The 27,735-nt window shown below is 30.5% G+C and overlaps 2 protein-coding genes across 4 annotated transcripts; one reads left to right on the top strand and one right to left on the bottom strand.

Annotated features, from left to right (window-relative positions):
* Positions 1-453: 453 nt before the first annotated feature.
* On the top strand, positions 454-9,461 carry LOC103502938 (uncharacterized protein YKR070W). Of its 3 annotated transcripts, XR_007815864.1 has the most exons (14): positions 454-808; positions 924-1,027; positions 1,120-1,155; positions 1,657-1,730; positions 1,861-1,901; positions 3,507-3,578; positions 3,681-3,882; positions 5,918-6,013; positions 6,190-6,257; positions 6,679-6,874; positions 6,981-7,064; positions 7,764-7,883; positions 8,825-8,862; positions 9,086-9,461. XR_007815864.1 is itself a non-coding variant. In XM_008467064.2 (12 exons), exons 1-12 carry the CDS (start codon positions 696-698, stop codon positions 7,821-7,823), a joined length of 1,146 nt encoding a protein of 381 aa, XP_008465286.2. In that variant the 5' UTR covers positions 454-695; the 3' UTR covers positions 7,824-7,984. The 3 variants fall into 3 exon arrangements, 1 of the variants encoding a protein (XP_008465286.2); XR_540689.3 differs by lacking the exon at positions 8,825-8,862; XM_008467064.2 differs by lacking the exons at positions 8,825-8,862; positions 9,086-9,461 and having other exon boundaries at positions 7,764-7,984.
* A 3,507-nt stretch (positions 9,462-12,968) lies between these two features.
* Positions 12,969-17,323, bottom strand: LOC103502939 (enoyl-[acyl-carrier-protein] reductase, mitochondrial). Its single transcript, XM_008467065.3, has 10 exons — positions 16,976-17,323; positions 16,797-16,894; positions 16,534-16,665; positions 15,739-15,882; positions 15,558-15,660; positions 15,242-15,341; positions 14,758-14,834; positions 14,580-14,658; positions 13,708-13,826; positions 12,969-13,338 (listed from the first exon to the last, which is right to left on the bottom strand). Exons 1-10 carry the CDS (start codon positions 17,137-17,139, stop codon positions 13,245-13,247), a joined length of 1,110 nt encoding a protein of 369 aa, XP_008465287.2. The 5' UTR covers positions 17,140-17,323; the 3' UTR covers positions 12,969-13,244.
* Positions 17,324-27,735: the final 10,412 nt, after the last annotated feature.

Raw genomic sequence — 27,735 nt, forward strand, 5'->3', positions numbered from 1 at the left:
TCAAATTCTACTTTTAATTTCAATAATTAACCTCCCAACTTTAAATTTTTTAAAAAAATAACAAATAGCTATTTATATTCTTAGGTTAAGATGTCTATATATCGATGTGAAATTTACCATTCTAATTTCATTTCTTGAAAGTTAAATTTTGCCATATAGTTTAAATTTTAACCGTTCATACATTAATTTTTTAAAGTGTATATATTTCATATTGAGATATTAATTTTACACGACGGAAGATTAAAGTAGATGCATTGACAATCTTCGAAAAAAATTCTGACGATATAACCTTAATATATTACTATTGCGGAGTTAAAACAAAATTAAATAACAAAGGAGTCGGAGTGTTAATTTACTTAAGACGTTGAATATTGTTAAAAATATTATTTTCTTTGCTGCACATATGAAGGTTGTGAAGTTTTCTTTTTGCATAAGAGTTGTAATAAGGTTGTTGGTGTCTTTGCAACGACATAGACCTTTTTCGAATAGGGTGTCGGCCGTTTTGGGAGGACCTTCGTTACATTTAGTTTATCTCCTGCTTCTAATATGTTTTCTATAAAAAAAAAAAATTAAATTTGTTGTTAGAGAAGTTTAGGACACCTTTGAAATCTACTATATAAAACACGATTTTGTATACTCTCTCGCTCGAGCTTCAGAAGTTTCAAAATCAAAACTTTTGCCAATACGACTACAGAATGAGCTTCCGTCTCCTCACAAAGCAGCTGCGGAGCAGAAGCAGAGCCCGTATATCGCCATTTCCCTCCATTTTCTTGCGTTCGTTCTCACAAATTTCATCTCAATTCTCCAGGTTCTTACTTAATCTCTTTCTTTGTGAATCCAATCTTTCTGTTGTCACTTGATTGAGACAAAAAAAAAAAAAAAAAACGACTGATTCTGTTGTGATTTACGTTCTTATTTTCCAGACCTACGTTTGGCATTGCATTCGACATTGATGGTGTGCTTCTCCGGGGCGATGCTCCCATTGGAGGCTCTCCACAAGCTCTCAGAAAGTTATACGATGATTCTGGCATGTTTTCTTTGTTTTTGTAGCCCAACTACGTTGAAATGTTTGTTTTTTCTCTTCCTCTCTTGTAATGTATCTTTGTTTGTTTTTGGCAGGTGTATTAATGGTTCCTTTTATCTTCTTGACAAATGGTAATTTCTTTTATCTTATTCTAGTTTTTAATTTGATGTGCTGGAATTAACTAGGGGTTGTTCAATGATATCATTGTTTAATTTGGTGGTGTAATAGTTATAGAATGACTGATGATATTGAATGCTACCAATTTATATATATTTTATTTTTATCTGTTTGTCAAATAGTTAATTGCATCATATCATTGATCATGGCATTTTCTTTGCAATAGTGGGTAAATGGCTTGTAAATGAACTTGTCCTCGATTGTTTTAGAAGTTTTTGATCTTGATACCATTCTGATCTTTTTACAAGAGTTTTGAAGTCGTTTCTTTTCTTTGTCTTTCTTATTAGCAATAATGCATTTTTCTATAATCAAAAGTAGCTTGGTCTATACTTATTTCAATGAGTGAAGCAGTACAGTCTCTAGAAATTTTTCGGTTGAATTTACATATGGATTGCTAGTAGGACTCTGTTCAGACACAATTATGTATTCAGCTCTAGTTTTGGTTACTTCTCCAGGCGGAGGATTTCGTGAATCCAAGAGAGCCTCAGATTTGAGTGAAGTTTTAGGCGTCAATATATCACCTTTACAGGTAAGATACTCTTTTTTCTTTCTTTTTTTTAAACCCAGAATAGTTTTGATCCATTGCTCTGCTTACTCCAAGGAATTTCCCACTATACTTAGTTTATTGTGTGAAATCCTTTCATTTGGATTTTGAACAGGTTGTTCAGGGCCATTCACCATTTAAACACCTAGTGAACAGGTATAGTTAGATCTGATGGGAATTTGTGTCTGTTCCATTTATTTTCTACCACTCAGATGAATGTTCAAACCCCATTTGACACATGTATTGATAATTTAAAATGCCTGAAGATTATTTATTTTATTTATCGGATAGAGAAATGCTATCCTTGGTTGATATGATGAAATGGAATACATAGAAAGGGATAAGAATTACAAAAAAACCTCCATTGATTAAAGAGGTAGCTAGACTATGATTACAAGCAGGACATAATCTGCTCGAAGAGATGCTCAAAGAGGTGTGGGTTCAATGAAATAACTACAGTAAGTTTTCTCCATGGAGATGCGAGCATTACGTTCTGACCAAAGTTTACAAAATAAAGCACAAACATGACAAAGCCAAAGGATTTTGTCCTTTTTGAAGGAATGACCCACTAGAAATAGAGATATAACTCTGATATCACCTGGTCGTAGGAATTTCCAAACAAAGGCGCTTTGTAAATAATTCCAGCATATTGTTGCAAAAGCACAGCTCCTAAAAAGGACGTGTTTCAGCATTGGAGAAGCACATAGGGCAACATTTGGGACATATATATAAAGCTATAGGGATCTTGTTTGGAACTTGTCAAAGGCGTTGATGCATGAGTAGCCACTGGCCAGTGGCCGAGCTTTCAAATGAAGAATAAGGCAGAAAAAGTCTCTAAAATTGATTATAAAGTGGCCCACTCTTTATTCTCCATATCTGTGAGATTTCTTCTCAGATGGAGATATTTGCCAATATGAAATCTTTTAGTCAAACCAAATTTTTTTGATAGAATGGCTGAAGTTATATTTATCTAAAGATTGCTTCAAATGCCTATGTAAATATTTACATAAAAAGCGTTAAAACTGATAATTAATGATTGAGTTTAGCCAATAGGAGGCACTAAATTTTTGCTTCATGCAAGATTGATATTAGATAAGTGTTAGAACACTAGGGAATTGTGTTTGTATTGTATTGATATGAACTTCAACGATTACAATATAGAATTGATGATCTCAATTCTGGAAATAAAATGCAGAAAGTAAGAACAATGCAGAAAACTAAGAGCAAAGATAAATAAGACTTCCTTCTCTCTCAAGGAAACTTGCAGAAACCACTCACAAAATAACTGATTCCCCCTCCTCTCACTTACCCTCCCTCTATTTATAACAAGATGTAACCACCCTAGTAACTACACTTACACAATAACAACTAGTAACTTCCTATCTTATCCAATTACCCTTATATTCCTAACCCTATACTAATCTAGGTATCTAACAATAAGTTTGGTTTAACATAAAACACATCCACAATTTTACCTTGTCCAATAATAGGAAGTTGATGCAAACCTTAAAGTATTATACCTGATTTTGCATATAGGCAGTAGCAGCCATGGTGTGGTCCGGTCTACTTTGTCCAAAACTAATGCAAACCTTAAAGTATTTTACCTGATTTTGCATAGAGGCAGTAGCAGCCATGGTGTGGTCCGTCTACTTCGTTCAAAAGTAATGAACTAACTTCAAGTAGCAATAACAGCTCTTTGGTTGGTCAAGTAACTAACTTCCAACGAGTTTGATATCAAAGACATTGCAATTTTTGCATCAGATACGAAAACAAACTTGTGATTGCTGTTGGAAAGGGAGAACCCGCTGCAGTGATGTCTGAATATGGATTTCAGTAAGCTTCTGTTCTGAAAAAGTTTGATTATTCTGTTTATATCATATCAACTTGATGAACTGTTCCTTTCTATATGAGCTTTATGCATTCTCTTCTCTTCAGGAATGTTCTTTCAATTGATGAATATGCATCCTTCTTTGATAACATTGATCCTCTGGCACCATATAAGAAATGGACGACTATAAAAGGTGCTAATCATGAAAGAACTATCGCAGATCTAACCGAGAAGAAGAAAATTTGCTCAGAGAGGGTTGAGGCTGCCTTCATCGTTAGTGATTCTGTTGATTGGAGCAGGGATATTCAGGTTTCTTTCACCTTTATACCTTTCAAGACGTGTTCTTGCAATAAATAGAGCTTTATCTCATTTTTTTTCTTTCTGCTCTCTATTGGGAAAATTGATCATTTTTTCCCAATTTTACCGAGCTTAAATAATTAACTGTAATGGCGATAATCAACTTCCTTTATGTATTTTGAAAATGTAACTTCTTTAAACGTGCAGAACAAGCTGAAGTAAGTGAAGATTTTTTCTTCTCTCTGTTCCCTTCTTTCTGCAACACATCATATAAGGCATATCCATCTATTCATGAAGCTTTTGGTTGCGTCCTTTTATTCTTCTTAATTTGTAATAATGATATGGGATACCGTTTCCTATTATGTCCTTTTCAAGGAGTGAAGAGGGTAGGTGTCACGGGAAAAAAACTTGAACAAATTCTTTACCTTGTCTGGGCATCCTGAGAGGTTCCACCCTTAGTCAACTTTCCTATTTGTTCAACAGATTTTGGGACTCCTTTGTTATAGCGCAAATAGGCTACACAATAGACACATGCAAGGACCAGATTTTTCACGTTGCCCGCGGTGGCGCTAAGAGGTTCTCTGGGCGGGACTAGTTTGTGGGACATCTCTTAGCCAGCCGTCCTCACCGTAGTGTGGTTCCCTCGTAAGGTTAGTAACCACTCTTCTCAGCTGTCCCAAACCTCTCATTTGGATGTTACTCACAACACCATCTCACAAGGCTCACGCAACTATTGCTGGACAAGTACCCTCTTCATTCTTTTTTCTTTTTTTTTTAATAGAAACAACTTTCATTGAGACAAATGAAAGAATACAAGGGCATTCAAAAATACAATCTCCAAAAAGGAACCCCACTAGAGAAAGGGTTTCTAGCTAGGTAAAATATTGCCTAGAGAGTAATTACAAAAAGACCTGTTGAAAATAATTATACTAAGGGTATCTGTGTAGTCTTTATACCCTTGTTTATTTCCTTTTTGTCAAGGCTCATTATGGCCTATGTCTATTCCACCCCCTGGATTCTTTTGATAATAAGAGAAATATACAACAGACTCATATCGCTGTTTTTTCTCCCTGAACTAGGGTTTTCTACATACACCTAGTGTTATTCTTTCTTCTTTTCCTTTTATTAATTTTTTTAAAACCTTTGAAACCAAAGTCCAAAGAGAAACATGAAACATCAAACCTCACAAAAGTTCCTTCCTAAACACTCTTGTTTCTCTCACCCCATAGATACCAAATCTCAGCACGCACACTAGCACACCAAAGGAAATGTCCTTTCTCTCTAAAAGGTAAATGAAGGAATTCCCGATCGCCAGAAGAACGTCCCTCTTCATACCCTTTTCTTGACTTGCTTGTGTCATGCCTGGCTGAACCTCCCACTGTTTCTTATCTTGTGAAACAGCCTTGTGACAAACCTCCCCCCACTTAAGCTACTTAATGTCCTTGTCGAGGCTAACCTCCATCCTGTCCATCAAATAAGTCTCGAGGGTTGTGTGTTGACTACAGTTGTTGCCATCATAATATGCTAGCCTCTAAAAACATGTTAAAATAAATGATACCACTTGGAAAAACATTTCAATAAGAAAAATTTCTCTTTTTACAAGAATTTGCGAGATTATTGCAAGCAATAGAAACTGGAAAGAAATTCCTATCTATACTGGACCTACTTGAAACAAAAAGTTTCTAACCTGACTTTGAAAAGTTTTACCCAACTCTCCTTATTCTTGGTAGGCATGCCCATATCTTAGCCCATAGTTCTCCCTAGGATTTAGGACGTTGATTTTACCTTGAGCAAACAATTAGTTTAATGCAATATGTTCTTGGTATGAAGCTATTCACTATTTAGTATGAAGTTCTCTTCCATTAGCCATAACCACCTACCTGCCTAGGTTATGCTATCACTGAATTTTTTTTTTCAATTTATCACCAATTGCGGTAAGTAGGAATTACTGGCTCATGCTCGCCTATTTCATTGCTTTTCTGCTCTCTAAATGTGGATATGGACTAAATATGGGAGGACTATATTTGAAGTCAAATTATGGTATCAGGTACTTTGTGATATCTTAAGAACTGGAGGTCTTCCAGGCAGGGAATTTGGGAACCAACCGGACTTGTACTTTGCACATGATGACCTTGAATACCAGGTTACTACCTGTAATTTTCTTATGGATTGTTTCAGAATTGTTTCCCACTGTTCCAGTCTTGCTGTTTTCTTCTTTTCTAACCACCACCCCCACGGTGGTTTAATTAGTACTTCCCATTTTATTGTATTTTTTTTATGGGCCTATTATTGCAACTAACTAAGTTTTCTTCAAGGCAGGCTGCTTTTCCTTGTGAGCGTTTTGGTATGGGAGCTTTCAGAATTGCACTAGAGTCTATCTACAATAAGTAAGGAAAATATCACTGTAGAGAAGTAGTTGAGATAGTTGTTCATGCTATCACATAAGTAAACGATTGCAGTCAAAATTTTTGCCCACCTTTTAAGTAAAAAGGTTGGCAAATTGTCCCGCTAACCAATAGAAGTTCATGTTAAGAAATTTTGTAATCACTTTAGAATAAAGAAGTAAGTCTACTTGTAGGCACAAGTTTATACTACTACATAAATATTTGCAAAGAAAACTTGCAATTAAAGTGATAATTAGAACGGGTCATTGCCAATTTTTTGTACTTAGTTCGATCATGCTGGAGTTTCATTTGTTCAAAACAAGAATATGCATCCAATTCAGTTTCCATTTGTGAAGAAACCCTCCTAATCCTAAGAAGAATTGAAATTTTATCTGATAGTTAAAACTTGAAAGTGATAATGCAGGATTCACCCTCATGCCTTGCAGTGTACGTGCTATGGCAAACCAAATCCACTCGTATTTCACAATGCAGAATCTGTACTTAAACTAGTGTCATCAATTCATCAAAACAAGGTGGATGCGAATGCTGAAACTCATCACTTCAAGACACTATATATGATAGGGGATAATCCTTCTGTCGATATCAATGGTGCAATTCAGGTTAGGTGATCTTATTCTTCACTGGCAAAGAAGAAACCACTTGCGTTTTATACTTACCCATTTTCTGTTGCTTACTGAATAGACTTTTGATATTTTTGTAATTCAGGCTGGAAGTCCTTGGTTTTCTATCATGACTAGAACAGGGGTTTTTAAGGGAAAAGAAAATCATGATAAGTATCCAGCTGATCTGGTAGGTTAAACATTTCTCTCCAACCTAAATTTTCTCTCTTAAAAATATATTTTTGGTTCCAATATCTTAGAGACCATATTGAAACTAAACTCAAATCATAACTATAAATATGTAACATTTTCAAAGCTAGGGATTAAACTGAAATTAAACTCAAAATTTAAGGACTAAAAGTGTAACTTTTTGTAGCCTAAGGATTAAATAGAAACTAAACCCAGATATACTTTTTTTTTTAACTGTTAGGAAAGAAAATGTTTTCAAGTAGAGTTTGGATTTAGGGTTTATAGTGTTTGAGCAGATGAAAAATGTTTTTGCCTCATTAGAGCACCAAGTAGATCTTCAATGCAGTGGAATTCTCGTATTATGTATGTACATGTTCTTGTAGCTCGGATCGCTTTATATAACTTGTCGGTCTCTATACCAGTTGAGTGCCAAAAAAAATCATTAGATATTAAATTCTTGATAGATAACCATCATAGATTGAGCTCGTTCCCTCCATGTTTTTTATTATAAACATGTGATTCTTTGTTACCACTAAGTCAATCTATGATGGTTGTATATTTTTAGTATTTTGTTGTATAAGAACAATGACCAAGGAAATTTTAAAAATACTTGAAAGCACTTTAAAATACTCCTGTAGAGGAAGTACTTAATTGTTAGTATTAAAAACGCTTAGCAAATTCCGACGCTGTTGTTGTGCAGGTAGTTGACAGCGTTGAAGAAGCAGTGAACTACATTTTCAAGAAGGAAGGGATCTCTTGAAAAAACATGAAGGGAAGATTGATTTTTTTTGGCAACATATTGATAATTTCATTATTATTGGTGAGATTCTTAATTACTTTTCCTAATTAAAGATGGCAGTTGTTTGACCAATTTCTATTGGTGAAAAAGTATTTCTTAATCAAGATTAAAATCTTTTCACATTCGGAGTATAGAAGAATTTTTTTTCTTTTTATTGGTTAGTAGTGCTAATTAATGGAATTTGGGAAAATTAAAATTTCTATTTTTAAATCACTTTTTGTTCTTTTCTAACTTTTATGAATGAATGGAATGATTTAATCTATATATTTCAGTTTTGTAATAATTTTGTTTACATACTCTTAAATATATAACAATTTAATTTGTATCATAAAAGTTTATTATTTAAGGATTTAGACTATGTAGCTTATAAACATGTCAGATCTCTTTAATACATTTGTAAAAGAATCTCATACAAAAATGACTTTTTAACTCATGTAAGCTTATCGAAGGTTTTTGTATAGACGACTCTTTTTGGAGGATGTTTATAATAGATGACTTGCTTCTTACCACTTATGATATATAACATTTTGCTTATGTCATAATTTACTATCACATCTTTTAACGTATCATGTTAGGAATGATTGTGTGTATCATCCTAGCTTAATGAGGTCATCTCTATTGTGATCTTCTTTCTCATAAAAAAATCTAACAAATTTTCAGGAAAATGGGAAAACATAACAAACATCTTATAACTTATCATGTTAGGATGATCATGTAGTCTTGTCACAATATTCATTTTTCACAACTAAAAGATTATTGACTGAGAAAAAGGAAAACACAACAAAAGTGATAAAATTGTGATAAAAACGTCATCGTGTTAGGCTACAATCTATTGGTTGATAATTTGTGTTGGTTCGAGCAAATGTGGCTAGTTTTCTTAATATCATTGAGGAGACCTCTTGTTGGTCATCCCCTCCCCTTGGTTTGTATGAGGTGATTTTTGACGTTGTTGTCTTGAATAGTGATGTGGGCATTGGAGCTATCCTTCAGAATTTGAACGGTGAGGTTATACTTGCTTTGAAGAGTCATTTTTTATGATAAGTTCTGTGGAGATTGCTAAAGCTATTGCCATGTTTATGATATTTCATATGCTATGAGGCTGACATCTCCTAGTTATGAGTCGAAACTGATTCAAAAGTTCTATGAAATCTTTTGGTTGGAAATTCTAAATGTGCGAACAAGGTTAAGACTTTCATTGATTCTATTTGAGATTTCTATTTCAGTGGTTCTATTATGGGCTAACTTTGGACTAGCCATCATTGGAATTTGGTTGCTCATGGCCTAGCTTCCCATGCTTGTCGTTTTGAAAATTTTGCCATGTGGCTCGAAGACCATCCTCTTTGGGTGTATCCTACCATTCATTTTGATTTGCTTTGTTTTTAGTGTTCTTTTGTTTCTCCTCTATTGTACTAAAAAAAAGGCTATAGTTCACGATGACCATCTCTAATGCGATATGTTAAAAAAGATGTGATGGTTATAACATAAGCAAAAAGTGATATACCATAAGTTTGTAAGGAGCGGGGCACCAATCATAAATATATTTTAAAGAAGATCATGTACAAATTTCTCACTCTTATATTCCATTAGTAATTCGGTCCATAGCATACAACGTCACGTAAGTTGTAGTTTATGTTAGTAGTGGTACTTCAAGACAAAAGTTAAGGAAAAATCTAACTAATATATCAAATAGTTTTTACATTACTTTACCCGGGTAGTTTTAACTACTTGAAAAGAAAAGTCGAAATAGAAATTTTAGAAATTTTTAAATGCAAAAGATCTGGTTGTCCATTCAAACATATGTTCATTTTTAGATATTGATGATTCATATTTATGAACAAACCACTCATACATGAAAACACACCCCTTCAACTTGAGTGATAGTAATGTGACAAAAGATATAATTGTTTTCAAACATGTCACCGTGATGTTTTCACATTTATGGTCTAGATTACACATGTACATTGAAAAAAATACACCACTTAGAGCTTAACAAAATAGCAAATTATAAAAGTAAAAAAAAAAATTGTAAGGGTATATGAAGATTCTCTGCTATATCCTCTTTGACATGTAATATATGTTATTATTATTAGGCTAATGTGGCCGAAACTTATAAGTTTCATATTTATTAAATTGTTAGGTCGGAAAAAATTTATACAAATATTGTTCTAAATAAAAAACGGTTGAAAATATTTACAAATATATCACAATTTTACTTTTTATCAACGATAAATGTTGATAAATGTTTATTCAGATCTATCATAATTTGTCATCGATCGAAATTAAAATGTTGGCTATATTTATAAATAAGTTAACTTATTTTGTTTTATTTGAAAGAATTTTAAATTTATAGTTGGTTGTCCTTTTTTCTTTCCTCCCATCCTCACAACGCACCTCATCCTATATATAGCTGCTACTCCATTATTGATTTAAATTTATAGTTGGTTATCCTTCTGTCACAAGATTGATCTCGCTTGGTAAATTCCCGAGAGTAAAAGATAGAAATGTAATGTATCTGAATCTTGAGCGTAATCTTGATCCGAGATTCTTCATTCTTTTTATGCTATTTATTATCTCAGTGTTGTTCTCAAGTTACATTGTCAACAAGATGAAAGGAAGAATGTGAGGGTATTGGCTGGTTGAATTTTGTATATTTCTATGAAATGCTGTTCATCATTAAAGATTTGAAAGTGGTGTTGTCCTGCATATGTGATAATACTGTGATTATTGGTTTTGATGCACTAGGTAGTCAATTCATCAAGACCTTTCTTCATAATCTAACGCCTTTTAAAGATTTGGGTATGTTGAAATACCTTTTAGGAATTGACATAATAAGCAAGAAGGAAATTCTGTACGTATTTGATTGAAAAAAGGAAGTTAAGGGTTAAGAGAATTCGCTAAAGGATATTGGATGTTAGTGGGAAATTTAAATTATCTTACCGTTTCTCAACCATACATTCTACTTAATGAGTACTATTGTAAGCCAATATATGTCTTAGTCCTATATACCTAGACCATTGAAGCAAGATGAAGCAGTGTCGGGGATGGCTTTGGAGGAAGGTTGGAGAGCACTTGATGGACCAATGCTCAAATTTAAATGTTGATGCCTCTTGGGTGTCTCCGTCAAGTACTACAAGGCTGGGGAGCTATTATTCGCGTTGACTCCCAAGGCATGGTTGTGGGGGCTGTTTACTCCACTCCTTTCAAACACTGTCTGGTCATTCATGATCATAAAGCCATGCATGTTTTTGTCCGGTGGAAGAAATGTGTTTGGGGATGTGTAGACACTTGTACATTAGAGATATTCACTGTATTTCTCGTAAGTGTAATGGGGTTGCTCATACGTTAGCTGGAGGGGCCATTTCTCAACGTGGAGGTGGGATGTTGATGGATCTTATTTCTATGTGGCTTGAGCCTGTAATGAGTAATCAATGAAGATTTTTGTTTCTTAAGGCGATAAGGGATATCTCTGATGAATGAATCTTGGTTTTTTCCGCTTAGAAAAAAGGTTGCATTGGACAAGATCTAAGAAACATAAAATGATCAATTTCAGGGAATTGTGGATCGTAATTTGGTTTCCTAGAAGAGAAGAAACAAAATGTGGTGTTTTATTTAGGTGCTCAAATCAATGTATATATATAATTTCTTTTATTTCTTAATTTTTATAATTTCTTAAAAACGATATATATATATATATATATATGTTTTTTGTATAATAAAATTTTATTAAATGATTTTGAGCTTATTTTTCTTTTAGGATATTTAATGAAACTTTTACCTTTAATTTACTTTTAAAACTGCTAAATATAATCTATTTAATTTTCATTTTGTAATATTTTGAAAGTGTTTGAATTTGAGCCCTCAAATAAATTTCACAATTCGATTTGATTTTTAATTTTGCTAAGATTAGAATTTTGTAAATATTTTTCAATTGTGTGAAATATAAAATGGCTTTCAAATTAAAGCTTTGCATGTGTTGTTTATTATTTTTTTTCAAATTAATACTAGAGTTCTTCAAATAAAATTCTAGTTTAAACCAAGTTTTGAATTTTAAATAAAATCTCAATCTTTGATCCAACTTTCCTGAGGTCTAAAATTGTGTACAAACCATAAATTTTGTTATGTGTTATTTATTCCTCATTAATATATAATACTTTCAATTTTCTAAGATTTTCTATGATGGAGCTCCTATTACTCCAAAGGAAAATATTTATAAGAAGGTTCCAAACATAAACCGACAATACTGTCCCTCGTAAAACTCAACCATGTTTTTATCAAATTCAGGAGACACATTTTTTTATTCAACCTTTCTTTTTATATATTTATCAAGTTTTACTGTAATGTGAGATAATAGAGTAAAACGTTTTCAAATGGGTATAGGATTCTAATACTCTCCCTACACTCAATGACCGAACCTATTTTGATAAAATAAGACTAGTTTTAATTTAAAACAGGTGACCAATCACATCCTAAATTGATTGGTAACAACTCCAAACCTTTCGCCTTAAAACAAACCGTATAGGATGGAACGTCGACCTAATCTAATATTCCACAATACGACTAAACATGTTGATTTGATTATTTCTTTTGTACATGAGAAAATTTAACACAACTTGATATCTACAGGATAGACTAGAGAATATTTTGGAAGATATTTTGGAGCTTTCTTCACGAAAGCGTTGTATAACACAGATAAATTAGTCATGTAACAAGTTGGCCATGATTAACCTATATACTCTAACTTGGGGGAACGTTATAGTTCTAACATTAATATTAAACACGTTTACATATCATTATCATATCGTCTTTATTGTTTTTTTTTTTTTTTTTACTTCTCCGACCTAGATTAAACCTCGTACACTTGTATAACTATACATCTCTTCAATGAATGAAATAAACAGATTTTGATTCTTTCAAATGTTAGGATTAACAAGACTGAATGTACTAATTATTGAAGATCCAGCGACTAAAAATGTAATCTTTTATTAAAGAAAAAAAACATTAGTAGGTTTCTAGTGATTTATGATGTATGATTTGTAACTAGTAAATGACATAAAGAGTGGGTATCACAGGGTTATGTAGTAGAGTTCCTTGGATAAACAAAATCCATGAGCAAATTTCACTTTATACTTCAAACTTCAAACCATACAAGCTTTACAAGTGAATCAAATGCTATCCCTAGCAATTTGAGCATTCCGTTTTTAGTTTTTACAACTCAAAATGAGCATATCACTCTAGTAGGCTTTCATTGGATGATTATATGGTCTTCAATTTCTTAGGAACAAGAGGTGTATTTATTTTCAGAGCCTAGAATCTAACTCAGCAAACTTGAAAACTACCTACGACCTAGAGTATAAAGCCAAATGTAAACCAATGTCAAGAGAGCTAGAATTTGATAACCTGTTTAGGTTGGCTTCCTTGTTTACCAAGCGCCTTGTTGAGTGCAATGTGAAAATTGTCAAAAGGAACCACCTCCATCCTGTAACACCACACAAACTCCAATCAAATATAATACCACAAAAGCAGCCCTATCAGATTAGTAATTTGTATTTTTTTTAAAAAAATTAAGTTCTCTACTTGCCAGATGCCAATTTTCATAATTAAAAGATTAGGTTTAAATGATACTTGGATTCTAGTACTTTTAGCTTTGGTATAGCATTTTATCTAGTGAATGAAACTGTAATACTAATATTTCTACTTGAACAAGTGGAATAAACATGAAGATAAACGAGCCAAAATAGTTAATTTTAAAAATATAAGGACCACAATGAAAAAAAGCAAGATGTATAAGGACTAAAATGAAAGCCAATGGCAAGTTTTTGCAATATCAACAGAAGCAGATACATACTCGTATTTTAACTTCTCTTGACGAGCCAAATCCAGTAGGTAATCTATCAACTTTCTGCTCTCTTTTGCTTTATCTATACCCATCAATTTTTGCAACCAAAATCCCCTCAGAGAAAGGTCCTGCACACACATAAGTTTCAGAAGTCTTCGGGTGCTAGGCTTAAACTTTTTCATTTTTCATTCCCATCTAACCTTCGTTACAATGGAAATTAGTGTTTGATATTACCATCTTTGGCCAGTCGATATCATTGGTTTGGAAATTGTCAGTTAACTAAGCAGTTTTCTAACTCGCAGACTACAAATGGGACTTTGTATATGTAATGACTATTAATTAGCAAAGTTTGTCTCCACACTTAAATATACTAAGAACTTCTCATAAAATATACATACATATATACATATACACACACTAAGAACTTCCAAAATTTATCCATCGTGTATTAATATTCTACATTTTTTTTAAAAAAAATAACCGAACTCTTTAATTATTTCAATTTTTAGATATACTTCATAAGATTTTAGCCAAGCCCTGAAAACCATAAGCGGTTTTTTTGAGAATCCTCTTCCATCTTTTGGACTCATTATCATATTTCAATTACCAATCGTATTTGCTTATTCTCTCTACGAGAAATGACAAGTACAGCAATCATTTAAGAGAAAAGGTTAAACCCTGAAGATCTCTTGGATGATAATTATCATCCACAAGTCTAATTGATTATGCTAATATATCTCCAATATTTGTCCAGTTGTAATTTGTCTATCCAATTGCCAATTACTTCAAAGTTTAAATTAGAACTTCCTAAAACCATGTGATCAAGTAACTACAACGATGGCCTTCCAAAACGAATAAGATAAAATCAAAAGATCATTTACCTTAAAAATGAAAGATGAGGTTGATACTGTAATTGGCTTCTTAGACATGCCACCATACGTTACCATTGTTCCTCCTTGCCTGGAAACAAACACATCATTGCACCATGAAGACAATCTTAGACCCTATATTGAAACAATAATCAATAAGGAAAAAAATCAATGATAAAACAAATCGGACCTCAAGAACTTGAGAACCAATGTGGCAGCGTTGCCTCCAACACAGTTAAATCCCAAAGCAGGTTCAGGAAGGTTAGCCTAGCATGTAAACAAATCATTTTAGCGGAAAAAAAGATAAAAGCGAGAAAGAGAGAGGAAATAAAGAACAGGCGTGCTAACAGTAACTGACTGCAGAAGTTTATTGGATGTCTTTCTACAACTGTCCTCAGTTCCTCAACTTCTATCACCAAAATTCAAATTTGTACGGAAAATGTTTTCTAAACTAGTATGTTCGGTTTTCCGTTTAAAAACAGCAAAATTACCAATTTTTTCTCCCTTCGTTCTGGATATCTGGTAGAAATTTTCTTTTGCACTCTCGGGAATCCAAACTTTGTTTCCAAAAGTCTCATTGTATTTCCATAAAATCCTTAGAAACATGCCTTCTGAATTCACTCCTAGTTAATTGTTACCTACAAAACTATAATAGGAAAAGTCGTTCAGCGTACCAAGAGGCTCTTAACATTCTTTACTTCAAGCTGACTCTCACTGAAAACTTCATCAGCTCCAAGTCTCTTAAGTTTTTCTTTTGATTCGTCAGACCCTGCCCTACAATAACAAAGAAAAAGATGGTAATAACAGTAGGACTCTTTGAAGATTGCTCAACTGAAGAACAAACTGTGGAAAAGATTGCTTAACTGAAAGACAAACTATGAATAAAATTGAACCATAGTGACTTCAAATTTAAAATATAGATACACGTAAAAACATATATAGATTCCCACAAGTTTAAAAAGGAGCAAAAATATAGTTGATCCTCAGCACCTATCACGTATGATATTTATGCTATGGATGCTGCGTATCTTAGCAAGCTGAATTATACATTGTCCAACTATGCTTGTCGCTCCATTTTGAACAACCGAGTCTCCTATAAGAATCCTATAATTGATTATGAATGAGCTGATATAGAGGAAGAAGAACATCAAAATTTCTACAATAACCAAACCTGCTTTTAAAGAGACAAAATCCTCCAGCATTCTCAGAGCAGTCAAAGGATTAACTGTAACAGTAGCAGCATATTCCATGGGTACTTCCTTGTTGATTTTGTGCCAAACACTCTGATCTTTTACAACATAAGTCTGCCATGTCCCTATGTGTAGAAATCAATGACTGACATCAAGTACAGTAATGGTTGCCTCTTCAGATATTCTTGTTCATCTTTTGATAATTTCAAGGATTTGGTATTCTCTTCTGCTTTTCGTTGGTGCAAAACTAAGCACCCATTTTCTCATTTCAGTTTATCCTTTTTATGCTGTAACAAGCAACTTTTACAGTAATCACTTCTTGTAGATGGATTCTTTCTTTATTTCATTCATCAATAAAATGTTTCTATTTTCCAAAAAAAATCCCTAAACTAATTGTTCATACAATTACTTTGACAGAGCAATTTATGTGAAATGTTAAATAGAGGTTAGGTTTTCAAGCCCTTTGAATAACTGTTCACAAGTTCACAATTATAGAGTCAGTCCGACTGGGAGCTTAGTTTAGTAGATAACGTCCCAAAGTCCACAATTATCAAAGAATTAACAACTTAAATAATTCTAGAAAACAGATTGCTCGTCACAATAAACCAAGAGAAATGTACATTGAAACTATTTTTAATACAAGGATTCCCCAAACTCATTGCCTTCAAATAGTAGTACGGGAGTTAATGGGACAAAGCATTACCCATAAAAATTAAAAATTAAAAATTTAAAGTTCCTTCTTTACCAAGTTTTGGGGTTAAAGAGCAGGGGTGTACCAGAAGAAGGTGGAGATGGGATAACCCAATCACCAGGTGAAAGACCCTGAACGGCGTTGCCAACTGAATGCACTTCACCAACTCCCTCATATCCTCCAACAGCCGGCACTTCGGGCCTCACAGGGTATACACCTAAAATTCCTCAAAAGCTCTAATATCAGCATCAGAACCTAAGAAACGTCCTTTCAACCTCAGAAAATCAAATCCATTACAACTCCATATTAACAAGAATCAATTGCTTCGTAAGTAACAAACAATTATACCCTCAATGCGGTTGATATCGGAGGGGTTGATCGGAGCCGCCAGCATTTTAACACAGACGTCGTTAGCTTTCATTTCAACTGGCGGTAAGTTAATCACTCTGCACCAAACCAAAGGGTCCCGATTGTAAAGAGAAAAGGTTTTCGAGTCAATTTAGGTTAAAATGGAGAAGAATGATAACCTGGTAACGGTGTCTGGAGGACCATGGAGATCGTAGACGACGGCTGTGGAGGGTGGAGACATAATCGCGGAGAAAGCTCGTATGGTTCTTGAATTTGATGGGATATGGGTTGGATGGAGGGCGAGACGTGATCCATTGATGAGTTTGAGAGCTACCAACGCCATTAGTTTAGAGAAGCTCGATATAGATGGCAATGGAAGAAAGACAGTCTTCAATCTCTCGTCTAATTTCTTGCTGCCACTGTGAGGGATTGGATATGGCTTTCCAAATTAATTGTTCAAACGGTGGTAAAGTAGGGGTGGGTCGAGTCCACCGTAATATCTCTCCTCTAACGCTCACTAATTATTTTTAACATTATTTTTGGTACTAAACTCTCACCATCACCTTCGGTACATACCGATGCGACCAACTCTAGCGAAGGTCAACTCGAATCACGATTTTGACAACAATAGGCGTAAACCTAACTAACTTTCACTTCTAACTCTATGTAACAAAACTTGAGACTTTTCCAAATTCCTAGTTTTAGTAACAACGATCTTCGACAATTAGCTCCCACAACGATCACCTTCGACAACCAATTTTATAATGTTTAATAGTCTTCTTTAATAGTGATTTTATGATAGTAAAAATTCACTTTGAATAGAGCGAACCAAACGAACTTGTGTTTGAAAACATTTTTTAGTCAATTTATGCAATATTTTGAAACATTGAGACCCAATGCAAACAATTATACTTAACAACTTTCTTGATTAGAATGTACAGACTTCACATGTCACGTGATTTCATAAGACTCAAAAGTAGTTACTTAATTGATTTTGTCATATTCTTATTTTCAATTAATATGTCATAGTTGAAGGCCTATATTAATAAATTTCTTAGTTTTCGCTTCTTTCGCTCGTTCAAATACAACATTTTCAAATACATTCATTTCAAATATTTCTTGTTCCAAAATAAGTAATTAAAAACCATTTCTTCAACTTTCTTGAATCTAAATGGTAGATAAGTTTTCGACTAAAAATTTATCTCTAATTTAATTTTTTAGCACTTTGGTGAAGTTTCTTAGGAGACGTTTGTGTTTGATGTGCAATTCCAAAATCTTAAGTGAAAGCTAAAGTAAATTGAGGTAGCTAACAATTAGGATGAAAGGGAAAGTGGAGTGTCAAAACTAAAGCAACAATGAAAACAAAAAGAGAGCATAAATTGTGGGAAGCCAGAAACAGCGAGAGCCAGAGGGAAAGTGTCTCCCCTCACCTCCCCTCAATTCAAAACGTTTAATTCTTTTGATTTAAGCATATATGGGGATTTGTTTCTTCTATTCTAATACTTATGGATCTTTTGTTGAATATTTAGAATGAAAGAAAGAAAAATATTTGTAGACATTAATTTAATTCAATTATGTATATTAAATTCATTATTAGAAACAACAAATTTAATTAAAACCTTCATTTAGATGATCTAGGTGGAGTTTCAATTTAGAATATATGAAAAGATTAAATTTATACTTCTTTCCGATTTGAATTACTGTTTTTTATTTCGGTTAAGTAGCAATTTAATTGAGTTTCAATTTTATATTTATTTGATTTAATTTTTTTTTTTTGAATAGTTACTGAATTTCTACCCTGTAAATAAAATTTACTTCTTCATTTATAGCATCCTACTTCAATTTGAAGAGTTCTATCATATCTTTTCATTCTTTTGATCTTGAGTTGAGTTGAGAAGAAGTATCACAAAACTATGTCAGATATGAGTAGTTTAATATTGCAGATCTATCATGATTAATTGTTGTATTATGTTGAGACGATCGCTGTAGTTTACTTGCAGTCGTGTAGAGCAAATAATTGTTTTCAAAGTTTAAACTTGACATCCAATTTATCTCACATTCGTTTCTTAGTCCCAAACTTGCATTAGGCCATTATGTCCTTTTCCCTCACCCTCTGTCTAACGTACTTTCGCTCTTGTTCTAGCAATAATTATGGCTCGAAAATGTCTTCTTCAAATTGAGTTCTACATCCCGTTGCTTTGGATGTGCAAATTTTTCCTTCTAAGCATATATATAATTGCAAATCTACATATCATCATAATCCTCTCATAATTACATGCAATTGGGTTAGGTAAACTTGAACCCTTAAATAAACACACTATTGACAAATCCTTCGACATGATCGAATAATGAGATATGATGAATTGAATTACATACATACAACTGATACACTCACTCCAAAATAATAATTACCCCTCAAACAAACCTCAAAATATATTGACATGAAGAAAAATAGATTAAACAAATTTATAGCATAGCCACTAAAAGAGAAACAAACGTCGAAAACAAAAAAGAAGAGATATTTGGTGAAGTTCAGTCGAATGTGCCAAATGCAAAGAAACATGAAATGAATATATTGATTACTGAGAGCTCGTCTGGTAACGTTTTCGTTTTCTGTTTTCTGTTTTTGTTTCTCTTTTTTTTTTTTTTAGAAACAAACATGTTTGATAACTATTTCTATTTGTCATTCCCAAAATTTAAAAAATGTTTTGCTAAGAATTAGACAAAAATAGAGAAACTATGAAAAATCTCTAAGTGGCTCGTTGGTAGAGAGATTTGCTTAACTTTGATGGTTTTCTTTATATTTTTTAATTGTTTTTTTATTCTTTTAATTTTTTATAATTATATGTCAATTTATTTTTTAAATTTTAAATTTTCAATATTTAGATTAATGTAATATTTGATTTTCAAATTTTAGATCTAATTTTAAAATTCCTTTTTTATTTAGCAATATTTATTTTATATTTTAAAAAGAAGAAGAGAAGAAGAGAAGAGACTATGAAAAGAAAAAAACAAATCGCAGAAAATAAAGAAAAGAAAGACGATTAAAAAGAAGAACAAGTCTGAAATATTTTTAAAAAAATAGCCACCTTTGTGGTCTTTTTCATTTTATTATATGGGTTCTAAATATTTTGTCGGTTTGTTATATTTAGGAAAATTTCCTTCAATTTAGTTGTAAATTTTAAATTCTTCAATACTTAAATTTATATATTATTTTGATTTTTCAAATCTAAATTATGAATATGTTTATTTAAATATTTTCTAAATTTTACATTTCAAATTTCAATTATATGTTATTTTAAATTTTAAATTTCAAATTTTGTAATAGGCATGTTTATATGTTATTTTAAATTCTAAATTATTATTTTTAATATCATATAAATTAGTTAGAATTTTACGTTATATAATTATTTCTTTACGATAATCATTTATGTTATTTTTAATATTTTACAACCACGACATGTACACAATAATATAATTGAGTTGAATTTGAATCAACATCACTTATGAGAAATAACATTTCAAATCAAATTTTAACAATATATAATTAATAAAAATTATTGTATTATAGTTATTGATTTTGTAACGGAATGGATGTGTATTTGATAATGTTAATGTTTTATAATTAATTGTTTTCATATTTTAATAAATTATATATATTTTTATTTTTTACATAAATAAATTATATAAAACTAAAAAAAAGTGAATGTTATAAAACATAACACAGGAAAAAGAATAGCAATTATCAAACAAGTTTCTGTTTTTTTTTTCAAGAAACAAGAAACGAGAATAATTATCAAATATAGTTTCGTTTCTTGTTCTCAAAACAAGGAACGAGAAACATAGAACAAGAAACGTGAATGTTATCAAACGGATCCTAAGAAGCTCAATGCATTCTAAGACCAACGTAGCACAATCTAAATAAATTTACAAGGTATAAAATTTCTTTCACATAATTATTTTTAAAATGATATTCGTTTTATTTTAAGAAAAAGAATTATGGTATATTTCATTCTCATTCCAAATATGAGTAACTACACTATATAAAAATATCTCTAAGATAATTACTAGTTTTTTTTTTATTGTTTCGAGAGATTGTTTGAACAGCTTAGAAGCACTCTAGAACACTTGGTAAATAATTTTTTTTTGGATCGGACCAATTTATTGTACATAGCATGATATGTGTTTTACTTATTTGATTATATTAACCAACATATATATTGTATATCTTGCTATGAACTATATTGTTTTAGGATGATTTCGAAGTGAATATGTTGTTCTAATTTTTGGTACAAATGGTCAATAATCAATGCAATGTGATATAATTATATGTTAACAACAACTAAACTATTGCTTCATAATCAAAATTTGAGATGCATTCTATCTAACGTCTAGTTCTATCAATTTTTGTCTTGATAGATAAGTCGTCTTTAGTCTAATCTCTAATGTCATTTTGAAATTTTTAACGTCTTTCTTTTTTAAATTGAGTTAGAAATTTGAATATCAAACCTCTTGATCGATAGTGCATATCTAAACCAATTCATCTATACTTGGCTTGACCTTTCACGTTTTATTTTATCTTCGTTAATTAGTCAAATTAGTAACTTAAGTGCCAAAATTCCAGCACAAGTCCTGATGACTAAATAAACTCAACTGTATTATTTGCAATTAAAACTAAAATCTTATGCATGCAATTAACTTTTTTTTTTTCTTTAAATGGATGTTGTTCTTTAAGAAAAAGAAAGACCAAATAGATGTTGGGAAGCACTTTGGGCCAAGGCCCAAGAAAAGAAGGTTAAGTTAGAGGGAATATATACATAACTCATGTAAGGGAGCTTATCAAAACATTTTGTACTAATTTCTTTTGTGGGTTTGAAACTTATTATTGAAATTGATTTTCCTTCTTCTTAAGCTTGTTGTTTGGCTTTGAAAAGTCATAAATAAAAGCTCTTCTCATTCATCTTTCCTTATTGTTTTTGGATCTACTATTTTTATAGGTTATTTTTCTTTCCCTTCTATTCCATTCCTCAACGAGCGCACGTTAGAGCTAATCGATTGTTCTATTAAATGTTTTGGACAGGAATCAACTTTTTGCAATTAACATCCTTTTTTCTTAAAAAAAAAAAAAAAAAGAGTTGTTTTACAACACAATAAAACTCATTTGGTTCATCAACAAACACAACTTTCTCGACTAATTAAGTGATTGAATGAGTAAAAAGTTGATTATAAAAGAAAACATTAACGTATGCTCGTAAAAAATGATCTTAAACATGAATTTAATTAAATGGGGATGAAAGGAATGGTGGGACAAAAAGGGCATTGAAAATGGAGTGTCCTAAAATTAAAAACATTAAATAACCAAACTCCAAATTCCACCTTTTGTTTTAATAGTGTAGTTGGCTCCCTCATTTATTAGTGTCTATTTTGTATTTCTTTGCCCCCTAGCCGCCCAAAATTGCCCAACCAAACATTTAAATATGGATGGAAATAAAAGTGTAGAGAAGGGTCCCACTTTTATATAAATCCCCAATAAAATTAAAATCTAACCAAAAAAAAAACACCTTTTCAATTTTTGAGTTTTAGAAAAACAGGGTGGAGGCTAGAGGAGGGATGGTTGATATCGATTAACTAACCTTTGATCGTAATTTCTAGTATGAATACGTTGACATTCGTGCTTCGTAGTAAAACATTGATTCTTCTTTTGAAACCCAACTCAATCTTCTTTAGTTTCTTCGCATGTTTTCTTATGAAATTTTGACATTTAGGACAATTTTGGGTTTAGGTAGACAACCCAACATATATACATCGATAAAAATTAACTTGTGATTTTCTCCAAAAAGAATAAGAATCATCACTCAATTCCCCTCTTATATAGTTTTGGTCTAGATGTTATTAAACTCTTTGTAAAAATTTAGTTTGGCTATCTAAAACTAGATCTTGGTATCGATGAGTTTTTTAGCATAGGTATATTTGGCCCTTGAGTTTTCAATATATATATTTATTATTTTTAAGTTTTTTTAGAATATGGGTTTGGTTTGAGAAGTACTTTGGTGTATTTTTAAATATAATACAACGAATCAAACTATTTATAAAATCTAACAAAACTTTAAGTTTTATCAATGAAAGAAACTTATGTCTATGATAAAATAAAATTTAAAATTTTGTTATATTTTATAAATATTTTCAACAGTTTTTTTAATGACAATAATTTTTCTATTTCTTAATTATTAGTTTAGATAATTATATGAGAGTTTGAGTTTGAAAAATGAGTTCAAAATGATATAGAGAGAGGATATCGTATTCCTTAAAAGTTAATTTTTAATTTAAAATAATAAAAAATTTACTAAAATGACCCTTTAGCGAAAGATTTATAGATTAAATGTAAATATTATAAAAAAAAAAAAAATTGAGGACTTTAAAAAGTGAATTTCGAAAACTCAAGGATCAAAAACAAATATTCTTTAAAACTAGGAGACTTATAAGATAATTTTTCCTAAATTATATTGAATACTTGGATCAAATACGATAGTTTCACTTCTTTTTTTCGCATCATTGTAAATAACAATATCCAACAAACTTTAGCCAAAATCAAACACCAATATAGAAATATAAAGACTAACATTATATTTTAACCTAAAATTTATACTTAAAAGATATTAAACGGAGTATAATTATGAGATATTTTTCTGAGCCAAAAAATTATTTATAAATATATTAAAATTCACATTCTATTTAGTAGACCTAATAAATTTCTATCTTCCTTCCACACAATTATCTATTATAAAAATAGAAAAAAAAATCCACTAACAAATATTTTATTTAAATTAAACTTATATATATATATATATATATTGGGAAATTCAATCCATAGAGGAATCTATTTCTAAATAAACAAAGGGTTGTAATGAAGTTTGGGATTTACAAAGAAGCATGTCCTTCCCTAGGAAGTCTCTATTGACTTTTTAAAATCTTAAATAATAATCTCACTCTTTCTCTAAGTAGATTGAAATAATTATTATTTATTGTGATGATTTGAATATTTGGTTTGAATGTTTAGAAGTAATGTTTATCTCATTATTACTAAATTTTTTTAAAAAAAAAAAAAGAAAAAAAAAATTGAATGGGTTTAATATTATATAATAATTAAAATGGGGGAAAACATGCTTCATTTGGCCATCTGTGAATGATTATTGATTCCAAAGTATGATAATATTTTAGTTTTGTTCATCTCTCATTCCCTTTCTACTTAATTAATTAATATTTCCAATCTTTTTTTTACTCTCCTCATTTTAAATTCTAATCATGACAACCATAAAGACGACTAATCTATGAATATCTCTTTGTATTTATCATTCATAAATTTTACAATTTTACTTTACTATATTTTTTTTTTAAATATTTTCATCAATTTTTATATTTATAATAATTTTTCTATTACTTGTTCTTTGATTTTTATAGGACTGATTTAATTTTTATTAGGTCTATAGATTTTTAGTTTAAATTCTCATATTTATCCTCTATTAAAATTAGCTAAATAATAATAATAATAATGTTTAAATATAATATGTGAATATGTGAATAAAGTTTTGAGTGAAAATGCTAATAAATAACCATTCTTCTTAAAAAAAATCAATAATAAACAAGTAGTAGTGTCTAATAAAATTGAAGATCTCTCGATAATATATGGACTAAAATTAAACTACTTTTGAAGTATACAGTCCGAAATAGTATTTTAACCTTAATTTAAGTGATAGATTTGTTATTCTAAAGAAAAACTAGTAGAATACATTTTAATTTTTATGTTGATTTTTTGTGGATATTAAATTTATTTACTATCTAGTCCTTAGGTTATGAAATGTTAAATACTTTTAGTTCTTAAATTTTGTGTTTGATGTCTTTCTAGTCTATAAATTTAAAAATATTACATTTTTACTATTTAAATTTGAGAATTGTTTCAATTTGGCCGCTAGATTATTTCAAGATTTACACTTTTAACTTCATTTTTTTTTTATTAAATAATCCATTTAAATTTGATTATAATTAGTTTATAAATAATTTTAATAATTTTGTTGTTTGGAATATATAGATAGATAGATAGATATTATTTGGAATGTGGGTTGGTGGTGAATGGATTGTTCATGCCACAATATAAGCACATGCTTCCACGAACACAAGGCGTTTTTCTAAAATTCCCTCGTGCTGTCATGCATGGCTACCTTGGAAAATACATAAACAAAAACCTACCCTTTCTATTCATTCATTCATTCATTTCTCTCTTTCAAACATACACAAATCTACTTGCTCTAATTGCTTTACAAATTTACAATCAAAACTTTCACTTCTTAAGATATATTTTTATTTAAGAAACTGACAAATAAATTTTTTTTAAAAAAAAAAAAAAAGAAAGAAAGAAATTTGTCACCTAATGATTTTTTGGAATATAACTTTTTTTCTAAGAATTTTGGAATATATATCTTCTAAATCTGGCCAATACTTTGTTCAACTTATATAAAACATATATATATACCTTCTATATTAATATTTAGAACTTTGTTTTTTTAATGGGAAACAATTTTTGGTTATACATTTTTGTATTATTCATGGAATTATTAATAAAATGATATTTATTTTATAGTAATCTCCAAAATCCAAAAAATAAAATAAACAAATAAGCAAAAATAGGAAAAGAAAAGGGTTCTTATCCCATTCTCCCTATTAAGTCAATTGAGAATTTTCTATACATACCCTAAGTATTACAATGAATTTTTTATGCCATAAATACACTATACAAGGAGTGAATTATTACAATATAAGTTATTATATACGGGTGTCAATTAAGTTAAGCTAGTGTTAACAACACATCCATATTTTAAAAGCCAAAAAAGAAGAAAAAGAATAAGTTACCAAACAAATGGTTAGTGATTACATTTATAAAGACTTAGATACCAAAATTATTTTTTTTTTTAACCTTTACTAAATGAGAAAAGAGGTAAAATATAATTAAGAATCCAAAAATAGACTTTAACCAAAAACTATAGGTAGACTAATTTGAGAGAGATCCCATAAATGGTAAAATAAAAAATGTTAAAAGGAAATTAATGAGGTGTGTTTAGGTCATTTTCAAAGCTTTACAAGTCATGGAATTGGCTTTTCCTTTATTTCAAATTTAACCTTAGTAATGCATAGGGGCAGCTGGCTTTCCCTCTTTGGTTCTAACTTTTAAGAAGAAAAGAAAATGTGTGCATATGTCATCTCCCACCACTCATCTTTCATTCTTTTACTTCACATAATTTACTTACTTCACAAATTGAGTGGTTCCTCCCAATTTTTTTGTTAGAAAGAAAGAAAAAGAAGAAAAATATATCGTCAACACAATTAATGATAGAGATGATGATGATCACTCATATTGGAAAATGTACCACATGCAAATAATATAACTATACAGAAAGAAACAATAGGAATGATAAGATAATAGATTCGCAATCAAGGTACTAGAAATGATTTGTCCAAGTGTGTCCCTTGGAAACCACATTTTAAAACAAAAAAAATACAAAAGTCAAAAGCAAATGGGAAGAAGCGATTTTGACAAATGTTAGCATTTTTTGTGGAGACGTCTAATGTTGGGTTGGGTCTCTTCCTTTAATGCCCGATAATTAATTTCCTTAACTATTCAAATTTAGCACTTCCAATAGTTCCATCTCTCACAATTCTCCCCTCTCTCTCTCTCTCTCTCTCTCTCTCTCTCTCACCTATTTCTTTTATTAATATTTACAAAAAAAAATATCATTTTTATCTTTTATGTTTCCTAATATTCTTTTACTTCTTAACAATTTTATTCTTGACATTTTAGTTTTGCTTCAAGTTGGTTCATAGATTTCAATATTTACATTTTAAACGATGTTTAATCACTTTTTTTTTGTTAATTGAATACTCACTTTTTTTAATTTATAGAGTTAAATTTAAAAAATTAAACAATTATAATGATACTAGTTTCACTAAATTTCATTGTTATTTAGAAAAATTAAAATAAAAAAAAATTAAATCATAATTATTTTTAATAAGTTTAATTACTTAAAAATAATAATTTAATGAAAAAATGATATTAAATGTTTTAAAATTTGGAGTGAAAACTATATACATATATATATATAACGAGATTTATGAGATAGAGAATTTCAATTCTAAAAGACAGAGTATATGCCAAATTATTGTTGAAACTCATTTTTAATGTCTATATATATATATATATATTACTAATAATATAATGGTTTGGGTTAACTATGGTGTTGCACATAGTATGGATAAGTTTGAGATAAACTTTTAAAAAGGTTGAAAAGTGCCTTTGGCAAAAGTACTCATCTTGGAATAATCCTTTAGTAATAGTTCCCATCATTCTTATGTTTTATATATTTTTACTACAATGCATGCATCTTCTATATTATTCCAAATATATACATTTTCAATGAAAAATGATTATATCTACAACAAAAAAAAAAAAAAAACTTTTGTAAGGGATAAAAAACAATATTGGATAAGCCCCGAGGTTTCACATCTCAAACTTCAATTGATAATGAAAGTAGTAATTCAATTGTGAGATCTTTTAATATTTTCAATGTATAATGATCTTCAACATGGTTTCTAAAAATCGCAAGAACTCTTAAGTAAAATGCGACTTTTATCTCAAAATCAGTGAAAAATAACTAATAACTCATATCGGAAAAAAAAAAAAAAACAAGTTTGAACATATAGTTGTTGACAATTTAAGATCTTTGATTGTCATTGACGTGTTAGATATTTTTCCTATAATATAAAAGAAATTGGACAAATTATAACTAAAATACCATTGCATGGTATAATGGGTGTAATATTAATATTAAGAATTTTAAATCTATTTCAAATTACTAAAAATACTTTAAATGTTTCTTTAAATATCTTAAAA

The sequence above is a fragment of the Cucumis melo genome, chromosome 12, assembly GCF_025177605.1.
Source record: "Cucumis melo cultivar AY chromosome 12, USDA_Cmelo_AY_1.0, whole genome shotgun sequence".
Taxonomy (NCBI): domain Eukaryota; kingdom Viridiplantae; phylum Streptophyta; class Magnoliopsida; order Cucurbitales; family Cucurbitaceae; genus Cucumis; species Cucumis melo.

Coding starts and splice junctions, on each gene's coding strand:
- LOC103502938 (XM_008467064.2), top strand. CDS start 696: ATGAGCTTCCGTCTCCTCACAAAGCAGCTGCGGAGCAGAAGCAGAGCC. Junction 1,028..1,119: donor AAAGTTATACGATGATTCTG/GCATGTTTTCTT, acceptor TGTTTTTGGCAG/GTGTATTAATGGTTCCTTTT. Junction 1,731..1,860: donor TCAATATATCACCTTTACAG/GTAAGATACTCT, acceptor GATTTTGAACAG/GTTGTTCAGGGCCATTCACC.
- LOC103502939 (XM_008467065.3), bottom strand. CDS start 17,139: ATGGCGTTGGTAGCTCTCAAACTCATCAATGGATCACGTCTCGCCCTC. Junction 15,342..15,557: donor ATAAATATCATACGTGATAG/GTGCTGAGGATC, acceptor TTGTTATTGTAG/GGCAGGGTCTGACGAATCAA. Junction 14,835..15,241: donor AGAATGTTAAGAGCCTCTTG/GTACGCTGAACG, acceptor TTTACATGCTAG/GCTAACCTTCCTGAACCTGC.